This window comes from Apus apus, chromosome 10 (assembly GCF_020740795.1).
Source record: "Apus apus isolate bApuApu2 chromosome 10, bApuApu2.pri.cur, whole genome shotgun sequence".
Taxonomy (NCBI): Eukaryota; Metazoa; Chordata; class Aves; order Apodiformes; family Apodidae; genus Apus; species Apus apus.
This window is the reverse complement of record NC_067291.1, coordinates 8127500-8153051: the sequence shown is the minus strand read 5'-3', so window position 1 is coordinate 8153051 and position 25552 is coordinate 8127500. Positions and strand designations below refer to the sequence as shown.

Genomic DNA, 25552 nt, shown 5'->3' with positions numbered 1-25552 from the left:
CTCTTGTCCAGCAATAGCAGAGTGTTAAAGCCTTGGAAACCAGGTCTGGACAGACTGGAAGATGAAGCAGGAAGATCAGATGATGTAGAGCAGCACATTTATCTGATTCAAAAAGATCTTTTGATTTGGAAACACACCTCTTGCTTAGTTGTCAAAGCACCACTGACTTACTCTGTGGGTTCTTCCTTCTTTTTAACGGAGAAGAGCCTCAGGTAGAGTAGGAAGAACCAACAAATTGCTTTGTTTCCACTGTTGGTAGGAACAGGTGAAGAGCCAGAGTACTTCAGAGAACTTAGCACTCTTTGAGAAGAAGGTATGTCCCAAGAATCAGTGCACTGAGAAAGAGCTCAGTCTTTACGAACAAAAACATACCTGGCTTTACTGCGATAAATTAAGATCAGGATGCAGATAAGGATGCAGGTCAAAGCAATGCAAACCCCAACAACAATGCCAGTCATAGATTTCTGGTCCAGATGGTAATAGTCAGAATAAGCTAAAGCACAAAAAGAACACAGAAAGGCTCAGTAAAGGAGAGTCACTCCCTGTTCCTATCAAGAAATTAACAGAGTTACAATCACAACCACAAATGCTTCCTTTTAATGAGATTCCCAGACCTTCTCTGTCATACATTTTGACACTTTTGAAAATAAAACTTGTAGACACCACAGCCTCTTGGGTGATCTACAGCATGAAGCAGAGGAGTTCTCTCCAACCCTTTCCTTAAAGGGTGCTCGTAGACAACAAAGGGAAAAGGCTTGGAGAATTCCAGCTTTGGTTTATGCTTTTACCTCGTATGTCTGTTAACCTAATCCTGAGGGCATAAGTCTATTTGCTTATTCAGACGTAAAATATAACTGAATTCCAGGAAGGGAGAAAATGCGTGCACAAAAAATCCCTACGTTTTAATCACAACTCAATATGTAGGAACAAGGAAAGGTTAAAAGGTTCCTGTACCTGAATACTAGCTCTTGGCTGCCCAAATAACTTTAAAAGCTGTAACAAGTCGCAAAGATAAAACATCTTCTATTGCAGACAATGTGTTTTTCTATTCAAACCACTGATGTTACCTTAATTTCTGCAAGGTAACACATTTTCCCGAAAGAGCTGCAGTTGGGACTGACTTCTTTGGTGAAAATATATGCTGGTATATCACTGACAGGTTGATTGGGTTGCTGGAATACCAGGAACCAGCAAATTTCAACAGATTTATTCAAGATACCATCTCATCTCTGCTGGGCTGTCTGGTTCTATCTGACCCAGGGCTACTGGTATCTCAAGCCAAACAAAAGACTTAAGGGAACTGCCTTAAAAGAGTGGCTGCAAAGTTGATATTGGTGTAAAATTCAAATAGTTATGTATTCTCCTTTGAAAGGCAAACTTCCAACTTCCGAGCAAAAGAATTAAAACTGTTCTGAGTTTAACTGAGGTAAAAATACCAAAATTGTTTCATTTAGAAGAAAACTCTACCCTGTTAGGACTGCCCCACATAAAACAGAATGGTTTACCCAGAAAGCAGTTACCAGCTATAACACACAGAGATCTTTTTTCCTGGTACTTGTGACAGCAGTAATCAAAAACATTGCTACTTGCCTGTGGAATCTCCCGAATCCAAGCGTTTAGGTCTCTGATTGGACTCTGATGTCTCCTTTGACAGAACGGCTAGTTCTACTGCATTTGAGAAGGGTCCTTCTCCCACTTCATTGGAGGCTGCTATTTTGACCAAGTAGACATTTCCTGCTACAAGGTTTTCCAGCAAAGCCATGGTCATTGCTCCTATAAAAAGATTTTATAAACAGTTCCAGTTAGACAAAATCTGTGGTAACAGACTGAGATTTAGTCATTGGGACCTACACTTTCTTTCCAATCTTTTTTGCAGACTGTGATCACTTTCATACATTCTAACCTGTATATACAGGGTGCAGAATCAACGCTGGGGTTGCCTGCTTGTCCCTTCTGTCCTTTCTCTCCATACTGCTTGAACACAGCATGCTGTGAAGTCTCAGTATAGTTCAAAACCAAGAGCCAAGGACTGGCTATGATGCACAGCATAATTCTAAATCTAGTGCTGGCTGCATTCCAGCATGATGGAGTTTTGTTACGATCCTATCTGTGAGAAGAGGCTCCAAGCATTAACCAGACCTCCAGGCAGAGAAAGCGGTGTTAGGCCTCTCTCATAAACTAATCTATGTGTTACACTAATCGTGTAACAACCCTCTCCTAGACCCACTGCACCATAAATGTGAATGAAAATTGTCATAGCAAAGTAATTCAGATTATGTTTATCACATTTCAGGTCTAGTTGGTAAAATGAACAGGACAGATTTGGAAGAGTACCTTATACCATGCTTTAAAAATAAAGTTAAATCCTATTTAGACCTGTGTAGGCTTCCTTGATTACTGTGCATCTAAGCTGTGCTACTGAAAATATTACAGAAAATGTCTCTCTCACATGCTAAGGAATCATTTCCTAAGGTCCCTGAAGGCAGAAAAAACAGATTAAAAACATAAATAGGATTCACTTGCATCACCCTTAGACAGGAAAAACTCCTATCAAAGTCAATGAGAGCTTTGCCAGTCCAGGGACTACAGACTGCTGCTTAAAATTCAATTCCTTTCTAAAATGCCTGTGTTTCTTCCTACCATAGAAATATATTGTTTTTCTTTCCCTAAGTAGTGGCAGTTACAGGATGAAATCTATGCCGTGTTCTCTTTCACATATTCCATTCATTTTCTCAGACTGAAGTCTAAATTTCAACCTTTCAAATCAGTTTCATAAGTCAGAATTTACAGTATCATGGAAGCATAAAAAATATGTTGTTGTGTTGACAGAAAAGATTATACATTTGGCAAAAGAGGAGCTACTTCAAAAGCTATTTCAGCTCTTCCATAAAAAGCACCCGTTAGCTGAAAGCATTTGAAGTAAAATGTGAGGAATCTGTAAGCAAAGGAGCTACAATATTTGGCACCAGCAAGGGCAAAAGGTCACATTTCAATATTACAGGCTCTTTTCCACCAGCTCCTTTCAAATCTGCTGCATCACTGAAGCAAGAAAGCACTTTGTGCTGATTTACTGCACAGCAAGTGTGTAAAGGCTGTAACTTCTGTGATCCACCTGAAGAGAAGTAGGGAGATGAGGGGAGGTGGCTGGAAGATAACCCTAACCATGAGCCAGCAACAAACTGCAGTTGTATTTTCTAATTCTGCATGGATAACAAAAGCTCAGTAAAATGACAGGGATGTGTTTTAAGTTGATGGATGGGTAGAAATTTACATGCATAGATTAAAGTCCATGCAAGGACTTCTATAGGTGGTAGGGTTGGCTTGTGGCTTTTGGTTTGGTGGGGTTTTAATCTTTTCAACTATTTTTTTTTGGGAGGTGTCCTGGGAGGAAGTATGGGAAAGGAACAAGTTTCTTCTGCAGAACAAGTTTAAATGTCAAGACAAAACAATGCTATTTATTGCATTGGGTTAGCTAACCTCATCAGAATGAATGCATAAAAAACCCCAAACCCTGCTCCTGCATCACATCACCTATAAAAGGACTGTCATGGGACTATCACAGTATTTGCCCAGTTTTACCTGTACATACTCATTTTCTTTCATGGGCCTTTTCATCTGTACTTTAACTAAGAGCACTACAGATTGTCCTAACATGTCAAGATGCTGAATCTAATACCATGCTTCAAACCTCAATATTTCTGTCAAAATTCAAAATTAGTGATTCTAACATTGATGGGACACTGTAATACACTGAGATTTATACCCCTCCATTTCCTTATTTTCTCCAGCACTTTCAGTATGGGAACACATGAGAATGTTTACAGTTACTAACCCAAATACTTATGATAAAAGATGCTCTTCAGTTTCAGAGTCATGGCTGAGCTGAAGTGCACACCTGAAAGCAATGCAGTCACTTTGCTGTATACCACAAATACAGCCTATTCTTACCAGAATGAGGAGATCTATTCTTCAAATAGAAGCCCTCTGAAAATTTAAAATCGCTGGGTTTTTTAGTAAGTAAAAATTAATATTAAATTGGTCCTTAATATTACAACTTTACATCACTGATTCTTTCAGCTATTTAATGGTTCAACTTAGTATGACTGATTCCTAACTGGATTGGCAATGATTGAAAGAAACATATAAACCCACATAGCCACATTTAAAGTTTATTTCTGGAGAGAGAGGCATCTTTGAGACTGAAGATTTGAAAGAGTGCATTTACAAAATGAAACCCTCACATTCATGGTTACAACACAACTAAGACAGATGTATTTAGATTTATGAGACATTTTGGTTCACATGCACACACTGAGCTCCAGAGCTACACAGACAGTCCCTCTCCCCTCACCTTTGGATTGTTTTTTAACATATTTTCATCACAACCATGAGAATAATTCTATAATAATAATAACTTTTATGTGAACATTTATACAAATTTATTTCTTATTGTAGTCCAAGGGAGCTGAAAGTAACAAAGTATTTTATGAGTAGCATCACTGTTTGTCCAGTTCACTGGTTTATGATTTTAGTTTACCTTCTCTGTGCAACACTTGCCATTCTCCAGCAATCCAAGACTTCCTGGATGCATAGAGGATAGTGTATCGTGTAACAACTGTTTCAGGACCATCAGGTGGCTTCCAGGAAACCAAAGCAGTATCATCCTCTATCAAAGTCACCTTCACCCCTACTGGAGGGCCAGATGGTGCTGTGAGAACAGTAACACAATGCTATTAGGCTAACCTAATTTACATGCAATTACATTGCTCTGAAAGAAACTGATGTGCAGTCCTAATGGCTACTGCTACATCCTAGATAAACAACATATAAATAAACACATATTGCTCCTCTAGAACAAAATCTCCTCTTAGCTCTGATCTTGTCAATAGCTTAGATTTTGTAAAAGCAGATTTCATATTTTTCCTTCAACTCCAGAAGGAAACAGTTACTGACAAAACCCCACATCATTACCCTGTGAAAACCTACATCCCAAACACTGTAATGCTGAGACCATGAAACTGAAGGTTTTTTATTTTCATTGACCACACTGACAAAAAAGCAAACCAGCAGCTAGGGCAGTAGATGTGTAATATTCTTGCAGTTTCTAAAAGTTCTAGCTTTGAAAAGATGTTTTCATAATGTCTGTGAATCAAGCATGCCTCTTCAATACATATTTAATTTTTTATTTCCGTTCAGTGGTTGTTTATGATTTGAGTATAATAATATTTTATATTAAAATTCTCACTGATTTTAGATAGATTTTGAAAAATAATTTCAAAGTTCCAAATGAAAGACCTTCCTGACAGCATTTTTCTGCTTCTCAACAAGAAGAGTAAGATCTGTATCTCAGAGGAAAGTATTTCTCTCTCCTACAGTCAGCTTAAAATTAATAAGCAATTTTTCAGGCCATTTGGTTTTCAGAGCCTTCCTTTTAGAACCCTGTGGTCTTCTCCTAGTGGCTTACCTTCTGGAAGGGTAGTATGGTAGACTACGGGACTCCAGGGACTGGAGAGCTGGTCCACATGCAGCCGAACTGCAAATTCATACATGGTTTTTGGCTCAAGACCTTGAACTAACATGTGAGTCTCTGACCTGTAGAGATGAATAAATAAAATACATTTCACAGCAGCAGTTGACTTGAAGATCCCAAACTGTCTCTCAGTCACTGTGAGTAAATCCTCACTGTCAGTTCAACAGAATACAAACTGGTTCAAGCCCAGACACATGGTCCATCTGCACTGTCTACCTGAAAATGTAATTGCACTAACCCTGGAGCTGGCTGGAAGATATTCTGTCTGCTGTCAGTTGACTTGAGCTCAAGTTTTTATTAAGGTTGTTTGGACAGGTGATGCACAAGCAAGTCCAAGAATATTATTGCCCAGATCACCAGTATGTATCCCAAACTCAGCTCTTTCCACATTTGTCCATAGGACACTATGCTTCCAGCTGGAGTAACACTTAAACTACAACCAGCACCACAGCTGAAAAGCACATGTTGTTGGCTCCATGGGCTTTTCCTGGACCTGATTCTCCATCCACAGAACAGACACAGGTTATGAGTGCAACTTCCCCTTCCACTTATGGCCTCTATCACCTCACGTTTAGGGGATCTCTGTAGAATATGAATGTCCCCTACTTATCTTGTAGTAGTATTTGGTAATTTATGAAATTTAAATTTCATTATATGAATTATAATATTGGAATTTACTATTAGATCACCAAGTCAATTGTAGACATTCTGCTTTATTTTGATTCTGGGGTGGGTATCTTTCATATATACCATGGTTAATGCCAGGTGATAATACCTGAGCTGAGATTAAATCTCAATTTAACATGGGGTTACCCTTCAGATTCTGCTTTATGAAATCTCATTTAGTATTCAATCTATACTGCAAAGGCAGTCACCGATATTTGCAATAGTTTCATCCTATCACGGAAAGCAAAACCATCAATATTAGGATGGAAACTATCTTTCAAGACAGCATTTTTCTTACTTAGAAGGCTTGAGTAAACCCAAGTATCGAGGGAGCTGCGCATGTATGGATGTGCTCAACAGCACCACGGGCAGTCACAATGGAGCAAAGTCTGCTCCTACACCACCTGGCAGAGGGTTGACCACCAAACCCAGGCAGAATTTCTTCCCTGTCCTGCTATTATGTGGCTCATGTATTTCTTCTCTGAAAAGCAGGCTGTACTACTCAGCTTTCTCTCCACAGGGGGCCACACACTCAGGAATGTGGCATGCCCAGCACAACATGTTCAGTCCCTCAAAACTCAAACATTTTTGTTTCCAGTCTTAAAATCAGACACTGGACTAAGTCTCATCTTTGCCCAGACAAGAGGTAGAAAATTTATTTTGTTTGGCTGAAGAAGAGCTTAAAATTAAATTCAACTTAGCTAAAAAGCCATTAAAAATTCAAGATCTTGTCTAGGGATTCAGCATAAGATCAGAGGTAGAAAATTATGCAGACACATCTTAAATAACCCAAGAAACAGAATTAGCAGCCACTGGGCAAAACACACAGTCCTCTAAAGGAGACAAAATCTGTTACAGTTAAGAGAGGGCAGGAAGAATAGAGTAGAAACTGAGTGGGAAGGATCTGGAAATGAGAAACCAATACTCATGAGTAGAGCTGCACTTACGTTTGAAGGTAGAGCACCAGAGAAGCATTCTGCAGCCCCACTGGGTTGCAGCGGACTGTGTAGTTGATGAGCTGTGCAGATGTGAAGGCAGGCTTTCCCCAGTGCAGGTAGATAGAAGATGAGGTGTTTGCTTTGGCATAGAGGTGGTGAGGGGGTGGTGGCGGTGGCACCATGCGATCACGGACAGCTGTTTCAAGCAAAAAAGGAGCATTAATTATTTAATGAACTGTATACAGATCCTGGCAAGATTAAGCGACAGGTCTGAGCACACAGGTTTAGATTCAAATCTGCCCCTACCCAGCACAACCTGGTAGTCAGACCCAGGAATATGGTTCAAGCTATTAAGATCCCTTCTAACCCAACACATATTACACATTAGTTCTGTAGTCACACTCGTTTAGTCAAAAACAAAGTCAACACTATAAACAGAGACCAGGGAGAGAGATAAATCTCTCATAAGGTACATGATACGTTGTCACTGGCTGGATGATGCAGACAATCCAATAGAGGAGGAAAACATGCTTGGTAACTATCTTGCTTCCTGAGCTGCAGTTCATGAACACAGGAGACTGTATAAGATGTGGGATGACCAGATATTAGATGTGACCGTACTTGCCACAGATATGATCTTTCTGGTTCTCTGTTTTACACTGAATTAATTCATTATTTATAGGTTTAAAAATACAGAGCTGCTGGGACCTTGAAACAGCTCAGCTCTTAGTAAATTCTTTGTGCACCTACAACACTTACAGACACATCCTGGAGTGCTGACTGTTTGGTCTGCCTGATAACCTTCTTCCATACTGTTATATGCCAGCAGCCTTACATGATACTTTCTTCTAGGATCTGCAAAAAGAGAAAAGGAATAATTAGACTCAAGAAAAAAAATAAGGTTTTTCAGACTTCCACAGATTGAGAGAGAACTTGATTCTCCTGCAAGTTTGGTGCAAATATTGTCCACTACAATCATAGAATGTCTTGGGTTAGAAGGGACCTCTCAAGGTTATCTAGTCCATCCCACCTACAGTAAGCAGGGATGTGTCACACTAGACCAAATTGCTCAGAGCTCCATCAAGCCCGACCTTGAATGTCTCCAGGAATGGGGCCCCCACCACCTCTCTAGGCAACTTGTTCCAGTGATCCACCACCCACACATTAAAGAACCTGGAAGCCTGTTTTTTCTCCAGCCCTGTGAATTTCCATGAATCTTTGCCCAAAGTGCAATACAATCAGTAACGTATCTCCCTGTCTTGCTTCCTATAGCCTGAAAGAGAATTTTTTAACAGAAATCAGTGGGAAAGAACAAATATCACATTTCTATCTGTAATTAAATCACACCTTCACAGCTAGCTTTAATAGTATTATTCACAGTGTTGAAAGTGCTTTCAGTCTCTAATAAAGACTTGTTAAAACAAACAGCATGAGGTCCACAGAAATCAGTATTTATTTCTGGATAAGCAGACTGTAATGAAACAGGTTAATCAAAGCAAAGTAGAAAGAGAAGATCCAGCAAAGAGATGGGAAATATTTTGAGTCCAGGTTCCTAGAGGAGATACACTGTGAAACTATGGTTAATAATGCCCTTGCCTAACTTCCACTTCCATGAATTTCTTGAAAGCTGGTTCTGACACTCCTAAAAGGGTCACAGTTCCTACCTGAGGGGTCTCCCTATTTCCCTTTTTCTGGCCATGTCTTTGGGGACCCATATTGTAGTTTGCTGCTTCTCTCAGTCCTGTCAACAACATGCTGGCCTTGATCCAAGTGAAAAATCATTAACGAGAAATGAGTTAGAAAGGGACCTTAAGCTTTCCTGTAAGTGGAGATGGTGTGGGGTGCTCACAAGAGTGCAGACCACCAGGACAGCTGCACTGCTGCTCTGCAGTACCCTCCCTTGCCATGGTATTTGCAACAAATCCCTTCCATGCAATGATGATTTGCAAGGCAGTAGTGTTCACTACAGGTGCATATGAGCTCTTCTGGGTTCAGCTAAACTACACCCCAGTACTCATGTAGGTATTAGGACATTTTCCTCATCTATTAGCATGAAGCTATTCTTTCTATTAAGCTTTTCAGAAGGTCTAGATAGATGTTTTAGAACTGGGCTGATCTTTCTTTGTTTCCTTGCCCTAAAATAAAACAGTATCATCCCTTCTCAAAATAAGCTACTCTTTCTCATTTTAGCTGAGATTTGACATGGCCTCTCTCAGGAAATAAACAGGAACACAAATCCCTGAGTTTCTTCACCACAAACAGGACTTCAGTTTACATCAGATCATGAGCTCCCTCTGCAGTCTCGGCACCAGCGATACAATCTTAACTGATGATTCCATAAAAACAGCATAGTCATTTCATAATAATGCAATTTGTAACATCTTCTCACATTTATTTTGAAATAGATGATCTTTCTGCACTGTAGTTACCAACATCAACTTTAAATGAGGCAACATTAGGAAGAGCTTACTCCTCTATGTACATTTATTTTTAAGAGACTGTTTCACCAAAATCTAAGTATAAAGAAAAAGGGGCTCTTAAATTTTGTATTAGAGTATTTTTTTGATGAGTTTAATACTAATGGTAGAATAGGCAGAAGGAGCCCATTTCCATTTTTCAAATAGACTCAACATCACAAGCAGACAATATAAGTAACAAAATGTCAAAAAATGAATTTTTTATTAGAGTAAAATTCGCATTTGCTTTTAAGGTTTTTTTTTCACTTTACAATATCACTTTAACAACAAACATTAGTTGTTCCTACCCAACAAAATATAATTATAGAAAAGAAGGGAGATGGACACAAACACACAGAATAACCTGAAGCATGTGATAAAAGAAAATACTGAATTTTAATATTGAAAATTCAGAAGGCTAGTAAGATATAAGTAAATCATTGCAATCTCTTAAAAACCTATAAAAAACAAAAGACATGTGAAGGGAAGATACATTTTAAAATACTGAGTCCAACCAAAAAGATAATTGCACTTCAAAAGTACCACGTGATTTGAACACACCAAAATCAAGTTATGGTGACTTGCTGAGGTGGATTACAGCAGGCACCTCAGAAAAGCAGAAATACATACCTTCCCAGGCTTCTTAACCTGTGGTCAGAATACATATGGTCAGTGTAAAACTGAAATGTTCAAAAACAAAGCCAAAATTTACAGAAGAGGCCACCAAGACATCTTTAAGATCTCATTAGGATTATGCTTTGGAGGCTGTTACAGTAATCAATTCTCCCATCCATTTCTAGAAAAAAAGCTTGAGTTCAGGTACCATTTCACGACCCCTGAACAGATTCCACACACACAGTCAGCATCCAACCAGCCAAGTGTCACAGTCCATCTTTTTCTTTACAAGTCCCTCCAGAAGAGACCCCCGCTGCACTTCCGCAGGCACAGGATGACAGACACAGCCATTTATCATCCTGCCAAGCACCTTCAAAAACTCCGTGCCCTTTGAAAGTGGTCACCCAGAACTCATCATCTTCACTGTGAAATGAAGAATAGCTAAGGTCTAGTGCCCTGCTGAGCTGAATGAGGAGCCTGTGAGGTCTGTTTATCCTCATGGCTTTTTTCTTTTCTTTTTTTTTTTTTTTTTTTTTAAACCTGAATTCCTCATTAACACTTGATTGGGGAGGAAAGAATAATGGGATGTGGAAGAAACGCAAAAATGTAACTCCCACAAGAAACAAAACAGAAACAACCAAAAAAACTCAAAAAAACCAAACCTGCAACATCTTTGCAAAAAAACACATTTTAAAAATCTTATTTTTAAGTGTCTTTAACACTCTACATTTAGAAATATCAAATACCATTCATCTTACTCTTGTTTCATGCAAGATGTTTTAAAAATAATTGTCTTTATATAGAAGACCCTGTTTAAAAATGAAGTGTCTCACCTAGCCTCTACCATCTTAAACAAGGTTATTTCCAATCCAGGACACAACCAGTTAGTTCAATCAAAATGTGACATTGGAACTTTTAAGCTCTCACACTTTACTGCTTCTGTGGTTGAAAAACCATCTGCTGGCATCTGTAATTGAAACAGCAAGTGAGGAGGGCTGCATCATGTACTGACCTAGAAAAGCCTAAATGTTAAAAGTAATCTAAAAAGAAGAATACAGAAGAATTTTCAAGACAGTAGATTTTGAGAAGAGATGAATGTGAAACTTGCTTCACAGATGACATGTATAACAGTAGCAAAGACCAATTCAAAATACCTACTGAGATGCTGTTCCATGTTGATCAGAGCTTCATCATACACAAAACAAGCTAACCAACAACCAAAGATCTGCCTCCAGTTCTAAAAGATACTTGTACACTATTTGTTTTCTGAAGTGGTGAAAAATACTGTTCTGTCCCAAGAAGGGTCTGTTTAGAGCATTTTAAACAATTTTTAGTTTCGTTTACAAACTTATATTGTGACTTACTCCTCAACAGCTATCCCAGTACAAACATGGCATACACTCTTTCATCTAGCAGTTCATTTGCTGGACCAAACATTCAAAGCCAGACATATCCTTGGAGAGAAAAACTTCAGGAACTTTCTTATCTTTAGGTACTCTGAATAACTCACACATAAATCACTGATAAAAGATGGGGGATGGCATGGCCACCTGGGGGGCTGACAGTCTCACATTCAGCGTACGCCATCCCAGCCCTGGAGGCTGGAGAGCCTCAGAAATCAGGGAAGTGAGGACTGAAGTCATCAGTCATGCTCTGAACAGACCCAGGAGTAACACATCTTTCCACAGGAGATCACTGCTATTCAGAAACAAATTAGGCACAGTGATTAACTCAACCTATTAAACACATAAATTCTGTTTAAGTAAAAAAACTTCACATCAAGATTTCACCTCTGCATTTTCAAAATTTCTCTGAACAGCTGGTAACACTGAGTCCTTTCAATTCATTCTACTGCAACTGCAGTTGCCAGCATTTGGGTAGTGGCTGAAGGCTTGTTCCCAGACCTAAGGTAAATTTTGTAGCCTATTTACCAACTAACTATTCTTTAATGTTAATTTGCTTCTGGTGAATGCAGTTTAGTTTGGTTTGGTTTTTTTCAGTGCTGCTGGTATTAGGTTGTTGTAAAATTATCACAGCACCTACTGCTTTTAATGGGCATTTTTATTGTTTTTACTTGAATCAGCTGGTGGAAAGGACATAAAAACTACACTGTTTATACAAATCAAGAGGCTGGCTCTGATGTTGATATAAACATGCTAGAACTAATTAATAAATCTTATTACAAGAGTGCCTCTGGAGTACACACAGACTGCCTGAAAAGACATTATAGGCTGGATGTGATAAGCTTCACACAGTACCATTTTTATATAACCAAAACCTACTAAAACCACGAGTAATAGTTCACTCAAAGGCACAAGTTTCACTTCTGACAATTATACTCCTATAAAACAAAGTAGGAAACGCTAAATCTGCCTTATATTAATTTCCATTTATCAAAATAGATAGTATCCCAAAAGTCACTGTTTTTCAGTTTATGTAGGATCAGTCTCATTTTCCTATGGCAGTTTTTGTAGGGAGGTCACGGCTCCCTGGTGATTCTCCTCTGGAATCCCATATCCTGTCACTCACTCTCCCGTAAAAACCTGCAGTGAGCCCAGCAGATTCACCCCGATTGGTCTCTCAGCAGCAAGACACACGGGGGAGCCTTCTCTTTGTTTTGCCAGCCCATTTATAGGTTCTACACCTTACAGTAAAACTATGGCAAAGCTAAATACTGCAAGCATGAGCAAAACAATTAGGTTGAACTATCATGTAAAACATGGATTGTAACTTAGAAAAAACACTATATAATTCAGAAGCTGGAGCTTGGTAAGAGTTCAGATGACCATGATTTACTTGTGTATTTTTCTGTCTTACTACATCCCTGAGATATAATTTTAGAGATTATGCCCAGCTTCTCAGCAGACAGGAAGCTCATAGCAGTTACTGGTGTTAATGCTGTAAAAACAGATTTTTCAAAAAAAAACCATTACAGTGCACTCAGATGCCTGAACCCTGTTTTTTTGACAAGTAATTTGATTTCCCAGCATAGAGCTAGAACCACAGCTGTTTATCTGTCTGGACACGAGAACCTGAGAGAAGCTGCAAAAAAACCACAAAGAATTCAGACATGACTTATTAGCAGTTCTATTGCTCTACAGTTCATTGGAACATCCACATTTTATTGCACCAGCTCAGAGTTATTCAGTATCCTTGACTACTGCCATTAGCCTTGCTTCTACATAAATCTTCCATTTCTCTTTCAGTAAGCTACTACTACAAAGCAGCTGTCAGTCAGAAATACTCATATTCAGATTTTTCCTCTTTCTCTTCCAAAACTTGAAATTGTAATATGTTCAAGTTATATCTATTTATTAGTTAAATATGGATTGAACATACAGAGCCCAGTTTCCAAAGCTCACAAAAATTTAAATGACCTAGTAAATACATACACAATGGTAGGCAAAAGCAACTGCAGAGTTGGTATCTTCTCACACCAGAATGTATGTTCCTGTATTCCATGGCATTCCATTGAGCTAATGTCTCAAACTCAGTTCTTCTAAAACATTGAGACAAATACATGAAACCATCTGGCATTGTTCCACAATAGAGTAAATGGTGCTTCTGTTGACCTTTACTGGTTTCTGAAATATATCCACTGAAAACCTGGGTTTTGTTGGGATGACTGTTGTAGCAGTGACCATTATTTGGAGGAAGGGGGAGGGGGAAATGTCCTCTGTTTTGAAGACATTTCCCTAGTGAAAAAGGTGGCATGGGGAGAGGAAGGAGCATCCCTCCAACTAACGCGGGTTAGTTAGTTCCATCTGGTATTGTTATACCTCATTACTGCCAGATGGTGTCCTCATGCACTTCCAATGAACACAGTTGGAAAAACTACAGGCATCAAGGACTCAATGCCTGTATTAGAAGTTAAACAACTAGTAACAAAAATGTGCTTCTAATCACTTGGCAGCTGGCGAAGTACTTTTTAATGCAACTACCTCCTTCTTCAATGACAAAGATTGCAGAAACTGAACTTCTAGGAAATGTTACTAAGAACTAAAAAGTCATTTCCAGTCACACTGGAACAAAAATTCCATTCTCAATCCATTCTATCACATAACTAAAACCCTCTAAGCTTAAGGCAGCACAACATCAACAACATAGCCAATGGAAAATCCTAATCCGTATATAATTTCATCCTCTCATCTCAAATGAATACACAGAAATGCATATGTCCTGATTACTTTTTAATACTATGTTCAAATCAGTTTTCTGTGCTACACCAAACTGTGTTGATCCCATTCAGATTTTGGTAATTTGTCTTCATAAGATTCTTCTGTTCCAGGTGAATTCATAGCTTTACAGATAAATTTAAAACCAGTAACAGCAGGTTCCATGACCACATTGTACACACAAGACATGCTAGAACTGTTAATTCAGCCAAAGCTTATACTGAATACAAAATGAAGAGTCCTAAATTAAGAGTGTTACAGAGCCATGTTTGCTGATTCCAACATAGCCAAAATTTTTGTTTTCTGGCAAATGCTTCATAGAAAGCATCTGTTTACAGGCTACTTAGCCAAGGTTACAAGAGAGTGTAATATTGCAACCTCTAAAAGCCCTGTCATTGTTTCTTTCAGCTGCTGCATGTTTGTGAAGCTCCAAAGGCCTTGAAAGGAGCCAGAGCAGAGCCAACAGGTCAGGGCTAGATAAAATTAAGAAAGAATCTGAGGTCAGACCATGAAAGAACTTTTTTTTCCCCCACCCCTCCAGAAGAGTGAGCCCACCTCCAGCAGCCTTTCATTTAGTCCTGATAAGAAGAGACAGCACCCCAAAATCTAAATTTCAGACTTTCTAAAACCTCTTTGGGGAGAGGAAAAGATAAGGAAGCCCAAAGAAAATGGACATTTTATTATCTACTGGTGACTCATTAAGTCTGGATAATGAACATACTTTCATACCTGTTTTGAACATCCCCATTCTCAGTACTTTAGAAGGAGAATATTGATAGAAACACAAGTACTGGGAGGGTTATTCTTGTTTCTAAAAGAACTAGGATTACACAGAATTTCTAGAACAAAAAAAAAGTTCAGTGGTTTGATGTTCTGAGTTGAGTTCAGCAACCAAAAACATAGAAACAACTTCTGAACCTACATCCAGTATGATGATTCTAACAGTTGGGAGAAGGGGATAAGAAAGATATTTCAGTTTTATTCTAGCTTACAAAATTGTAAATAATACATTCTTCCTTTCAATTCAAGGTATCAAAACCACACTATACTGAGAAGGCTGGAAAAAAAATGGTTGTTTTAAGGACAAAACTCCTGTGGCCAAATGTCCATTTTTAATTTAATCTTTTGTGGTGTTGGATTTTTTGTGTAACCTATGGGTCCATTGTTGGGTTGTGGTCCGGCTGGATAGCTCATTGGTCTGGTTTGCCAGGGTGACTGCGCTGCCCCCAAGCCCGTCCCCTCAACACAATAAACTCCAGATAATTATTCAAAGCAGAGGCCAGCAGCATGGGCTGCTCTGACATCAGGTCATGGCCTTTGACATCGAATCTGGGGCTAGCCAAAGTCTGCTCCAAGCAACAGAGGTCCAGGGGAATTATTAAGGGGGAAGGGTGGGAAAGGAAGAGCACTGAGAAATACTATCCTTAAAAATGTACTTTTGAAGCAATGTAATGTAAATACAGCAGAAACTTATTAGGAAAATAAGCAAATACATTTCAAATATACTAGACAAAAGAGACAGAGAAGTGCATCAAGCCAAACAGCAACATAAAGCTGGGAAGCAGAAAGATGATATCCAGGTCTGTTCCTCTCAAAAGCAGGTATTCCCACTCAGATTTTCAGTTCTGGGTTTTATTTCTCTTTTCTAAAAGTGTCCTTTTACCTTGCTCAAGTACATATGATTAGGCAAATAAACACATTTTGGCAATCCTGTTCTACTATTGTTTTAAAATCTTGTCAAGGATCTGGATATGTAATTTCTAAGCATTCTGACTAGCTTCAGATAATAATATTTAATTATTTCTGTTTTTAAAGGAGTTGGCATTTCAATTGATCGCACATTTTAAATAACAACCTTGGTTAATATTAGACTAAAATAGTTTGAGGCAGCAAATTGCCAACATTTTACATCTCATGGTCTCTTTTTCACTGTAAAGGTAACTTTGAACAGTTAGGTGGAACAAAGACTGCCTGTGATACTCATGTTTTCCTTTGCAAACCAAATAACTGAAGTAGAAACTAAGCAATTTGTTCTTTGTACAACATTGTAAAAGTTTATTTTGGTAGAAACTAGAACATATGACATATGTGAACTGATCCAGCTAAATGGTCTGGCTTTCCACGGCTTTGGATGGCTCTGGCTTATTTGTCTAAATCTGAAAAGGGTCTGTATCCCTTTTGTAGCTTTGCACTATCCCCTTGGAGGGCCCCAGGACAAACAACACCTCACACCCCCTTGCAGTAAAAACATCACCTCTCCTACTGCCCACCATCAGCAAGAGCAGCTTTATACAAAAAAAAAAAAAAGGGTGGGGGTGGGGAGGTCTGGAGGGGCAGGATGAATTCCCAGCAGTTTGGCCTTTTGGAGACAACTGAAACGGGAGAACTACCTAAATGTCTCTAATCTTTTTTGAAGAAGTGAAGCAAATCCCCAGGATTTTAAGTTTGCTTGATTTCCTTAATCGTAACTATGCCTGAAACGTTTTCAATCAGTCCCTGTTTCTCTTGCTCTTTAGGGAAATGTTAAATTGCACACAGAAAACACTCTCTTCCAATATTATTCTAACATCACACTCTAAAACTAGCAGACACCCTTATGTTAACTAGCCTGGCTCACCACTTTCCAAGTGAGCTCTCCAAAGCTATCTTGAAAGCAATACCAGAGGCCTGGACAAACACATAATTTTGATCTTTTGTGTTGGTCTTTTCTTCTGAGGGACCTTTTCTTTTGTTGCTGCCCAGTGGAAAGCACATAGCTCATTGGTCCTGCTTTGAAAGATGAGAGCACTGCCCCTCAGCCCACCCCTCACAGCACAATCACTTTAATGGAATTATGTAGAGAGGCCATCTCTGGAAGAAGAAAGGGAGAGCGAGGGGGGAGGGAAAGAGTGTCGGAAGGAGCCGGTAGAGCCCTTTAATTACCCCAGTTACTAACACAGATATGTCCACTGAGAATTCACGCAGTGGTCCAAATAGATGTGCCACCACACGAGGTGCCAGCCCATGTAAGGTTCCCTTACATACAGCAGCTGGCCCCATGCACGAGTGACAGAAAACAGTTAGTAAATCAAACATTACAGTAAAGGATAAAGGGGGGGGGGACACCACAGCAAAAAAAGGAAATAAAAACCCCAAAACCACTCAAATGCTGCTGTTATCCTCAAAACAGGAGTGTGCTATAAAGGGTTATTTTCTGTAAGATGGAAGAGACTAAATAGATGATCTAGTCAGTAAAGACCAGTATTTCTGGGTTGCAGATAGGAAGAAGTTCAGACAGTTTGTCTCACCTTCATGCTAAGATGAATGCTTCCAGAAAAATGCATCTAAACACAATGCAACGAACACTCTATCAAGTTTGGTTTAACATCTGTTTAGGTATCAAGCCCTATCATACATTAGCACTGACTGCCTGACGTCCAGCATCACCTCACAAACAACACATTTTTACACAATGACAAAAGCAATCTGTTCACAGCACCTAAACTTTCCCCTGAAGCTATGAAATAAATTTTCTTTCAGAACCAACATTTTCTGCTGGTCTGTCATGGACTCCCCATGCCATTTTGACCCTTTCGTGCAGCAAAATGAAAACAATATCTATCATTACTGGCACTACAGTGACTTTCTAGAAGGTGCACAATTTCATTGCAAAAACATCTGTGGTTGGTGACTCTTCTCAGATCTCAGGCTTTAGGAGTTGTGCTGTTGCAAGCATGACTGCAAGATGCAAAGGTTTCAGGTAGGGCAACTAACCAGTCTGTCTCTCTCCTCCTTGAAAGGGCAACAAGGAATTGCACTAAAACACGTTCAAATTGCTAGATGTAAAACAAGTCAGTCCTGACAGGAAAACAAACAAAGTACATGCAAGTAGAAACCACCACTGTATTTTTCTTAAGGCAAGTGTTGGCTACGTAGCTTATATCCAGCTGCATCTATAATTAGGGCCCAAACTTCAGTGGGACATTCTGTTATTGCAGGTGTTATGGGCCACATGTGCTCCTGCTCACACAGCAATCCCTTTTTTGTCAGACACCAGGTTGTGGTGGTGCACCTACTAGACAGAGACGCTGCACACCCTGTGTCCACAGGCTTGCTGGCATGCAGAGCTGTATGAGCGCTGAACTATTATTATCAGACACTTTGCAGATGTAAATAAAGTGACTGCTTAATGAAGCTCAAAATTTGGCACTCATTTGTTGAATACTGGGTGGAGGGTCAGTTAACCTTGCAGGCTGGTAAGTTTTTCAGTGAATCTACTAAACTGACATTTGCCTTAGTCTGCCAGTTAGTCTGATACATATTTACTGCTTCTAACATGAAAACTCTCATACTTAATCTGCTGAAGTTAAATCCAGATTCATTAAAAAGGCTGGCATCAAGTTTCCTTTGTACACTACTTGTCATGCAAAGCATTCATTGAAAACTCATCATATTCCAATTGCACAGGTTAATGAACCAGAAAACAGGGAAAACAGCAAACAGCCCTTGTAAAGAGTTAAATTCAAATGCCTGAGCTAAGCAGGTAATTTCACCTGAAGTGTGGTTGCATGAGGACACAGGTCTCTTCATCTTCATGCATGAAAAGCATTGCAGTATCTCTCTCCACACATGAATGTGATGTTAATTTTCCCTCACTGTCTTCTTAGATGCCCCATTCTCTACAGCCTCGCTGACTGGTTGTATATCTGTGACATTTAGCTAAGGTTTTCAATTTAACTACATTTAGCTTATGCTGAAAAACCTCCCTAGGGGTTTGGTAGAGCAGTGTTATTTTTAGTCTTTACATTTTCATGCAGAACAGGCTGCCCAGAGAGGTTGTGGAGTCTCCTCCTCTGGAAACTTTCAAGACCTGTCTGGATGCGTTTCTGACCTGCCCTAGGTGGTCCTGCTGTGGCAGGAGGGTTGGACTGGATGATCTCTAGAGGTCTGTTCCAACCCCTAACATTCTATGATTCTATGATACTCCTAAGCCATGCCCTAAAGAAAACTTCCATTTCTAATGATAATAAAAATATCTGGGACCCTACAACATCCTTTGCTCTAATATGCACTGCTGTGATACTCAGTGGCACACTGGCATTAACTGTTCCTAATGAGTTTTGTGGTAGGAATTTGCACAGAAAAGTTTATTAAAAGAACATAGTAAGTGATGGTTTGTCACCAGGCAATGAAGCCTGATATGCTACATACTTATATTCCATCTTGAATGCTTTCAGTGAGGTTAAATTTGGTACAAATACCCATCTAGAAGGCCAGGAGAATTTGCTTCTCTGTCAAAATTTTACCAGCTTTTCATCTCCTCACTGATTCCACCTAAGGCCTTATCTCAGTGGCATCTTGTGTTTGTGCCTTTCCAGGCCAGGACTCTGCTCTTTTCAGATAATTCACCAGAAGGATTACCCAGACTCTATTAGTGCCAGCAGCTGTGCAAGTTAATGTTGTTATTGCTTTTAGTTAAATAGATGTTAAGGGCTGATTTGAAGACTACTTAATTAAGACCAAATTTCTGGAACTGTATTCTTGAAAACACCATAGACAGACCCTGCAGGTGATGTAAAAGAGGCCAACATGTGCAATCTGAATTTGGACCTAATACACTCAGGAGCTCAAATCCTTTATTCAGCGTAATTCTTCATGTTCTGAGCACTAATGCCCTTCCACAGAAATGCTGTTTCATGTCCATACAAAGAAGCACCTAAGCAGGAAGAGCAGCTTGAAAGATTTCAGGCTTCCTGAAACTTCTGAAAATCTTAAGCTCTTCTGGCTGACACCTACTATTTCTTTTACTTTTGTGGTGTTTTGTAAAACAGAAGTGTATTTTTACTCCCACTTGGAAATGGATTACAACATTTTTTACTGTAAATACTACTTACTAAAGGTAAATCCTATGCACCTTAAAGGATGCTCAGAATAGCACAGAATAGCAATAACAATGTGGAAAAGTAAATTACAACTTTGCAGAACATGGGATAGAATTTCACAGATTGTCTCCCTTTTTCCAAGAATGCTTTTTATGAGTGTAAAGTATTTTCCACAATTCTATAAATGGGAATTTGGTCTGGCTTAAAATTTTCTTTCAAAATATTTTTCTTTAACTTCTTTATTAATGAACAAAATCACTCCACATGGGTAGCTATGCTGCTGTTGTCAAAATGTTTGACCACAGAGCAGTTTAAATTTCAATCCTTCACCATACCTGCTGTATTTTTAATTAGTTTTGTAAAGAACAAGCATTGGATATATGTCAAACATTGTATTAACAAGCTGAAAGGTACAGAGTAAATACAGGAGGTTACTCATAATCAAGGCTATTTTTGTTATCTTTCTTAGTGCATTCAAGATTTAAATCCAAGCTATATTACTATCTTGATTGAAAAAGGGAGAACAAAATTATCTTGATGTAAATCCTCTGCATATGAAGTTTATACAACACTTAGAAAATGGAAAGCAGTCTGACTGATTGATTACTTAAGTAAAATAAACACACAGCTACTTAACTCTTAGCTAGCTATCTTCCTTTGTACAATTAAAAGGGTTTCCCACCATTAACTCAGTTTTACAAATGCTATGTTGAGCCTGCAGTCTGATGAGCATTTTAAACCAGCATGAGCCAACACTGCTGCCGAAGGCAGCCAGCCTGCTTCCCCTCACCCTGCAGCAGCTCCCTCCTGCTACAACCTTCCTTTGCCGAGTTATTTTTCATCCAGGCCAACCTCCCACTCTGTCCCTGGGCAACCACACAAGTGTTAATGCAAGCCCAGAGAGGAACAGCACCCAGCAGAGGCACACAAGGAATGTGACGTGCTTTCTTCTACAAGTGCCAATTTTTGCTACTTTACTGTGCTCCAAGTGGCACTTGGATGAACTCTGGGACCCAAAGGACATTCCAAGGTGACAGAGCAAGCTGCTGGCAGAACCAGCTAGTGATTCCCAGCTGTGGCCAGCTGGTTAGGACACAACACAGCACCACAGGTTTGTTTCATCTCATGCAGTCTGCTGAAATAATGAACCTCAAACCTATCCACACAAAACCGCCACTGACAGAACAGTGATGTTAAGGATTTATTAATAAAAGAGGTTTCCCTCAAGGGGGAGCTGTTTTCTAATAGACTGAATGAAAACTGGAAATGTGCAGCTCCGATCCCTCACCCACTTGTGGGATATCATAACACACTTGATCTAAACCATCAGTACCTCAGCAACTCCATGAAATGGCCCTTCTCTTCCTTACATTTCAGGCACCCAGTTTGTAAGGTGGGCAGTGAACACTTCCACCTGCAAAACTCATTGGAATGACAAACAACTGAAAGAATGCAGCATGTGTTATTAGCAGAAATAACAAACGAAAGTGGAAATATGAATAAAGTGGATTTTCGTTGCAGCACTCCAAGCAGCATGCTTCAGGGAAAAGACAGGCTCTGGAGTCCCACTGGGGAGACTCCTCCTGGCTTCAACAAGAGGGAAGATGACCATCCAGAGGCAGATCTTCCAACAGGGAGGCTCAAGCAAAAGAGAGAGGTATAGGCACTGCTGGGCCAGCCGGAGTACTCTGGACTCATGCCTGTCCTCTGAATCATGCTAAGCAATTAGCTTTTCTGTCCCACAACCTGACAGTACTTTGGTGCTTTTATTCAGGTACTTTATTGGGTTGATTGAAAGTATGATCTGGTTCTCATTTCTGAAGGACAAGGATGATTATCATGGCATAAATGACAGGGCTCTGCCAGTCACAGCGTATGCATACCTATCTGCTCTGCCTGGATAACGTACACAGATTTAATACATTCCAGCCACCCCTGAGCGAAGTTTTCCAGCACAAGTAACTGGTAGGGAGTGCTACAGCTATGGGTTTTCCAAGCAAAGTGTCTCTGAGGCATCAAGGACTAACAGTAAGAGGTATGCATCTCATAGAGAAATTCTGGACCAAGACAAAGAGCATCATGAAGCCAGAAGATACCCTGTTTTTCTCCCAACAGCTTCTATATACACATGTAAATATAGACACACAGATACAGAACTAGGCAACAGGCTGTGAGCACATCTGTCCCTGCATCTTAAATATACAAAGAAAAAGTGGGGAGTTGATGGCTAAACGGACACAAGGCACAGCAGTGAAACATCTACCCATCTGCCTCTCTTCCCCTATACCCTGTACTACCCTGCTGCTTCTAAACATCTCCAGTTCAACTGCCTTAAAAAAAAAGACCTGGGATCTGATAGACAGCCCACATTTCCAGTATGTATTTGCATACAGTATTTTATGTCTCCTTTGTCTGAATATACAAATGTGTCAGTTGCACAAAGAGCCACAGTAAGCACAACCAGATACAGTCAACAGGCAGAAATCATCTTAAACTGATCTACCAAACAGCATCAAGAATTTATTTCTCTGTCCCAGCTTCTACAACCATGATCAGTAACAAGTATTTTTGTTTAGTGATGATAACCAGCTTGAGTCAGGGTACAACATTCAGCTGTGATAATGGTAAAAACACCATGAAAGCCAGTATAAATGCTGGAATACACTTTTCATGCAAAACTTATTTCTACTAAACTTTTTTTCTCAGATGCAAAAAAATGTCACAAGTTTGGAGGAGAAATTTCACAGCACAAGCTGCTTCTCCCAACACAAGATTGGCTTCCTCCCTGTGTCCCACATGCCCTCCCCTTCATTTGCCACAAAAATGTGACTCCAGGCAGCCTGGGGAGGACAAAAAAAAAAAAAGTCTTTTCCTCAATTGCATCTTTTCCCAAAATAGAAAAATGCTTCTGTTAGCAACAATGCCTTCATGGCAAATGTGTAACCAAGGTGTTACTCAAGGCAGAAAAGCTACCAGAAAACATGTTAGCTCAGCTTTAGAAGTGCATTTACTTATCACTAACACAGAATTTGCAAAGAGCCCCTCTATTACCTTTCCCATACAACTATCACAAGTGGTAACATGATCCCAAAAATGCTAATTTAAAAAAACTCAGGAGAAATTAGGTTAACATTTTGATCACAAAATCTGGATTGTTATTTAACAAAGGAAGAAAATAATAAGATTTATTTTTAAAAAAAAAAAAAGGGGGGGGGGGGAGGGGGAAGAAATGTAACTAGCCCTGTACAGCAAATGTTTTCTTCTGTCCACTCTGAAGTCTCTTTCATGTGCTAATGGTGGCATTTTTTTAAACTCTTCCCCTTTGACTTACTCAGACCTTTAAGGACCTCACACATCTAATGGTTCCTCACATTTACCAAGAACAATCGAGAGAGGTCTGGGGGTTGACATGCAGTATGATTAATGGACAATGTTGATTTAATTTCCTACAACAGGAGTTTTCTCTAAGCTTTCTCCAAGGAGCAGTTTCTTTGCAATCCAGGACCTAAGTATTTTACTAATGAAGTCCAATAAATAGCAAATCAAATAATGCTGTCTCCCAGAGACAAATTCTCTCATTTCAGGAAAAAAGACGAAAAAAACCAACCCAAACCAACAATCACCCTATTTAAAGTTCTGTTTAAATATTAAAAAAGGTTGTATAGCAGAAATTGAAATAGTTTTGCAGTGTTTAGGTGGGTTTTTTTGTTGTTTATTTTGTTGTTTTGTTTAAGAAACTTGAACAATTATCTGGTCATTCCTGCACTGCTTGTTCTTTTTTCCCTCTTTTAAACAGGAGTACACATTTAGCTTAATTTCCACCTCCAAGAAATTAGTCTGTATTCACTCTTACATTATAGCTATTACATGTATAATACTACTACGTAGTCCTTGAAATACTTATAAACATTTCAAAAGCAACTTTGAGGAGTTTTATTTTAAATAATTTACAACTTTCTTGATGTAAAGAGTGATCAGTATGTCCTTTTCATGAAGCAAATTTTAACCTTCAGCTCCAGCAAATGAACAATGAAACACTATTTGTATACATCTTAACTGTTACTCAATCAACATGACACAATCTCCCAACTGAATTCCCACACAGGTTTAAGCTTTAAATGGTGGAATTTCTGCCCTGAGAACGCAGAGCAGCAGAGGGCACTTCCTGCAAGATTCTAATTACTTTCCCACCACTGAAAATTTTACCTTTAGACACTTGAAGATGACACATTTTGCCTTACTATAGGCTGGCAAGTTATCTTGCCACAGTTCAAAAAAACCTCCTCCTACTTCCAAGGCTTTGCAGCACCCTTGATTCCAGTTCTTCAAATTGCGACACAAGGAGTCTGATGCTCCAAAAGAAACATCGGCATTTGAGTTATGAGAGTTGATAGAGAGACAGAAAGTCTCTAAAAAACAGTCAACAACTCTCCATGATACTCAAGTGGACTCATGAAACATAATCTCTCCTGTTGCCTTAGTAAAGCCTGTATCTTTACATTTTTACATCCAAAATTGCTACAAGGCATTGTCCCATGAAATAATGAAACTTCCCTCATCCTGACAGCTCCCACTATTGCTTTAGAGAGCCAGGCTTAACTGGTTTTAGCACTCTATTTTTTTAAGTATTTCAGTCTTTATTGAATCTTTATCATTCAATCTTTATTCTGCACTTGGGTATCTCCTCCCTTACACCATATCCTTCCTCTTTAAAGAGCCACTAGCTTGGGAACTTAGAACAAATTACTGCAAAAGTCAGGGCATGTTTAAATGAGGATGTCAGGACGATTTTCCCAGATAAACGGGTTCAAACTGGAACAGTTCAGAGAGCATGTTCAAGAAGGTTACATGAAAATATACTGGACAATCCTCCCAACACACCATCTACCTGTTCCTGAAAGATCCTGACTAAGAGAGCAAGAATGCATCCTTCTGATACATGATTAAGTGCTTAGCACATAGAGAAATTAGTATTTTACCATTATTTTTAGAACCATTTCATGACTCTGCAGTTAATTCAAAGAAAGCCTAGAGATTCCTCTTCAAGTGTCTGTCATATGGAACATTTTAATCAACAGCAAAACCAGCTATGCAGCTAATGCAGATGTTACAATTTCAGTATTCTGGCACCTACTGAAGTTGATTACTGGCTAAATCAGTAATCTATTGAGAGGCCTAATGGCAAAATTCAAAATTTACAAATATGTTAAGCATTAATTAAAGCTTTCCACTACAAATGAACATCTACTTTAAAAAAAAAAAAAAAAAAAAGGAAAACATGGACAGAAGCCACTGTGATGTTACTTTAAAA

At 39.2% G+C, this 25552-nt stretch overlaps 1 protein-coding gene across 1 annotated transcript in view; it reads right to left on the bottom strand.

The window, feature by feature from the left end:
* Positions 1-25552, bottom strand: part of PRTG (protogenin) — a 79236-nt gene that overhangs the window by 3363 nt on the left and 50321 nt on the right. The window contains 6 exon segments of the mRNA XM_051628622.1: positions 373-493; positions 1591-1773; positions 4538-4708; positions 5465-5592; positions 7144-7330; positions 7894-7989. Coding sequence (XP_051484582.1) covers positions 373-493; positions 1591-1773; positions 4538-4708; positions 5465-5592; positions 7144-7330; positions 7894-7989 — 886 coding nt within the window.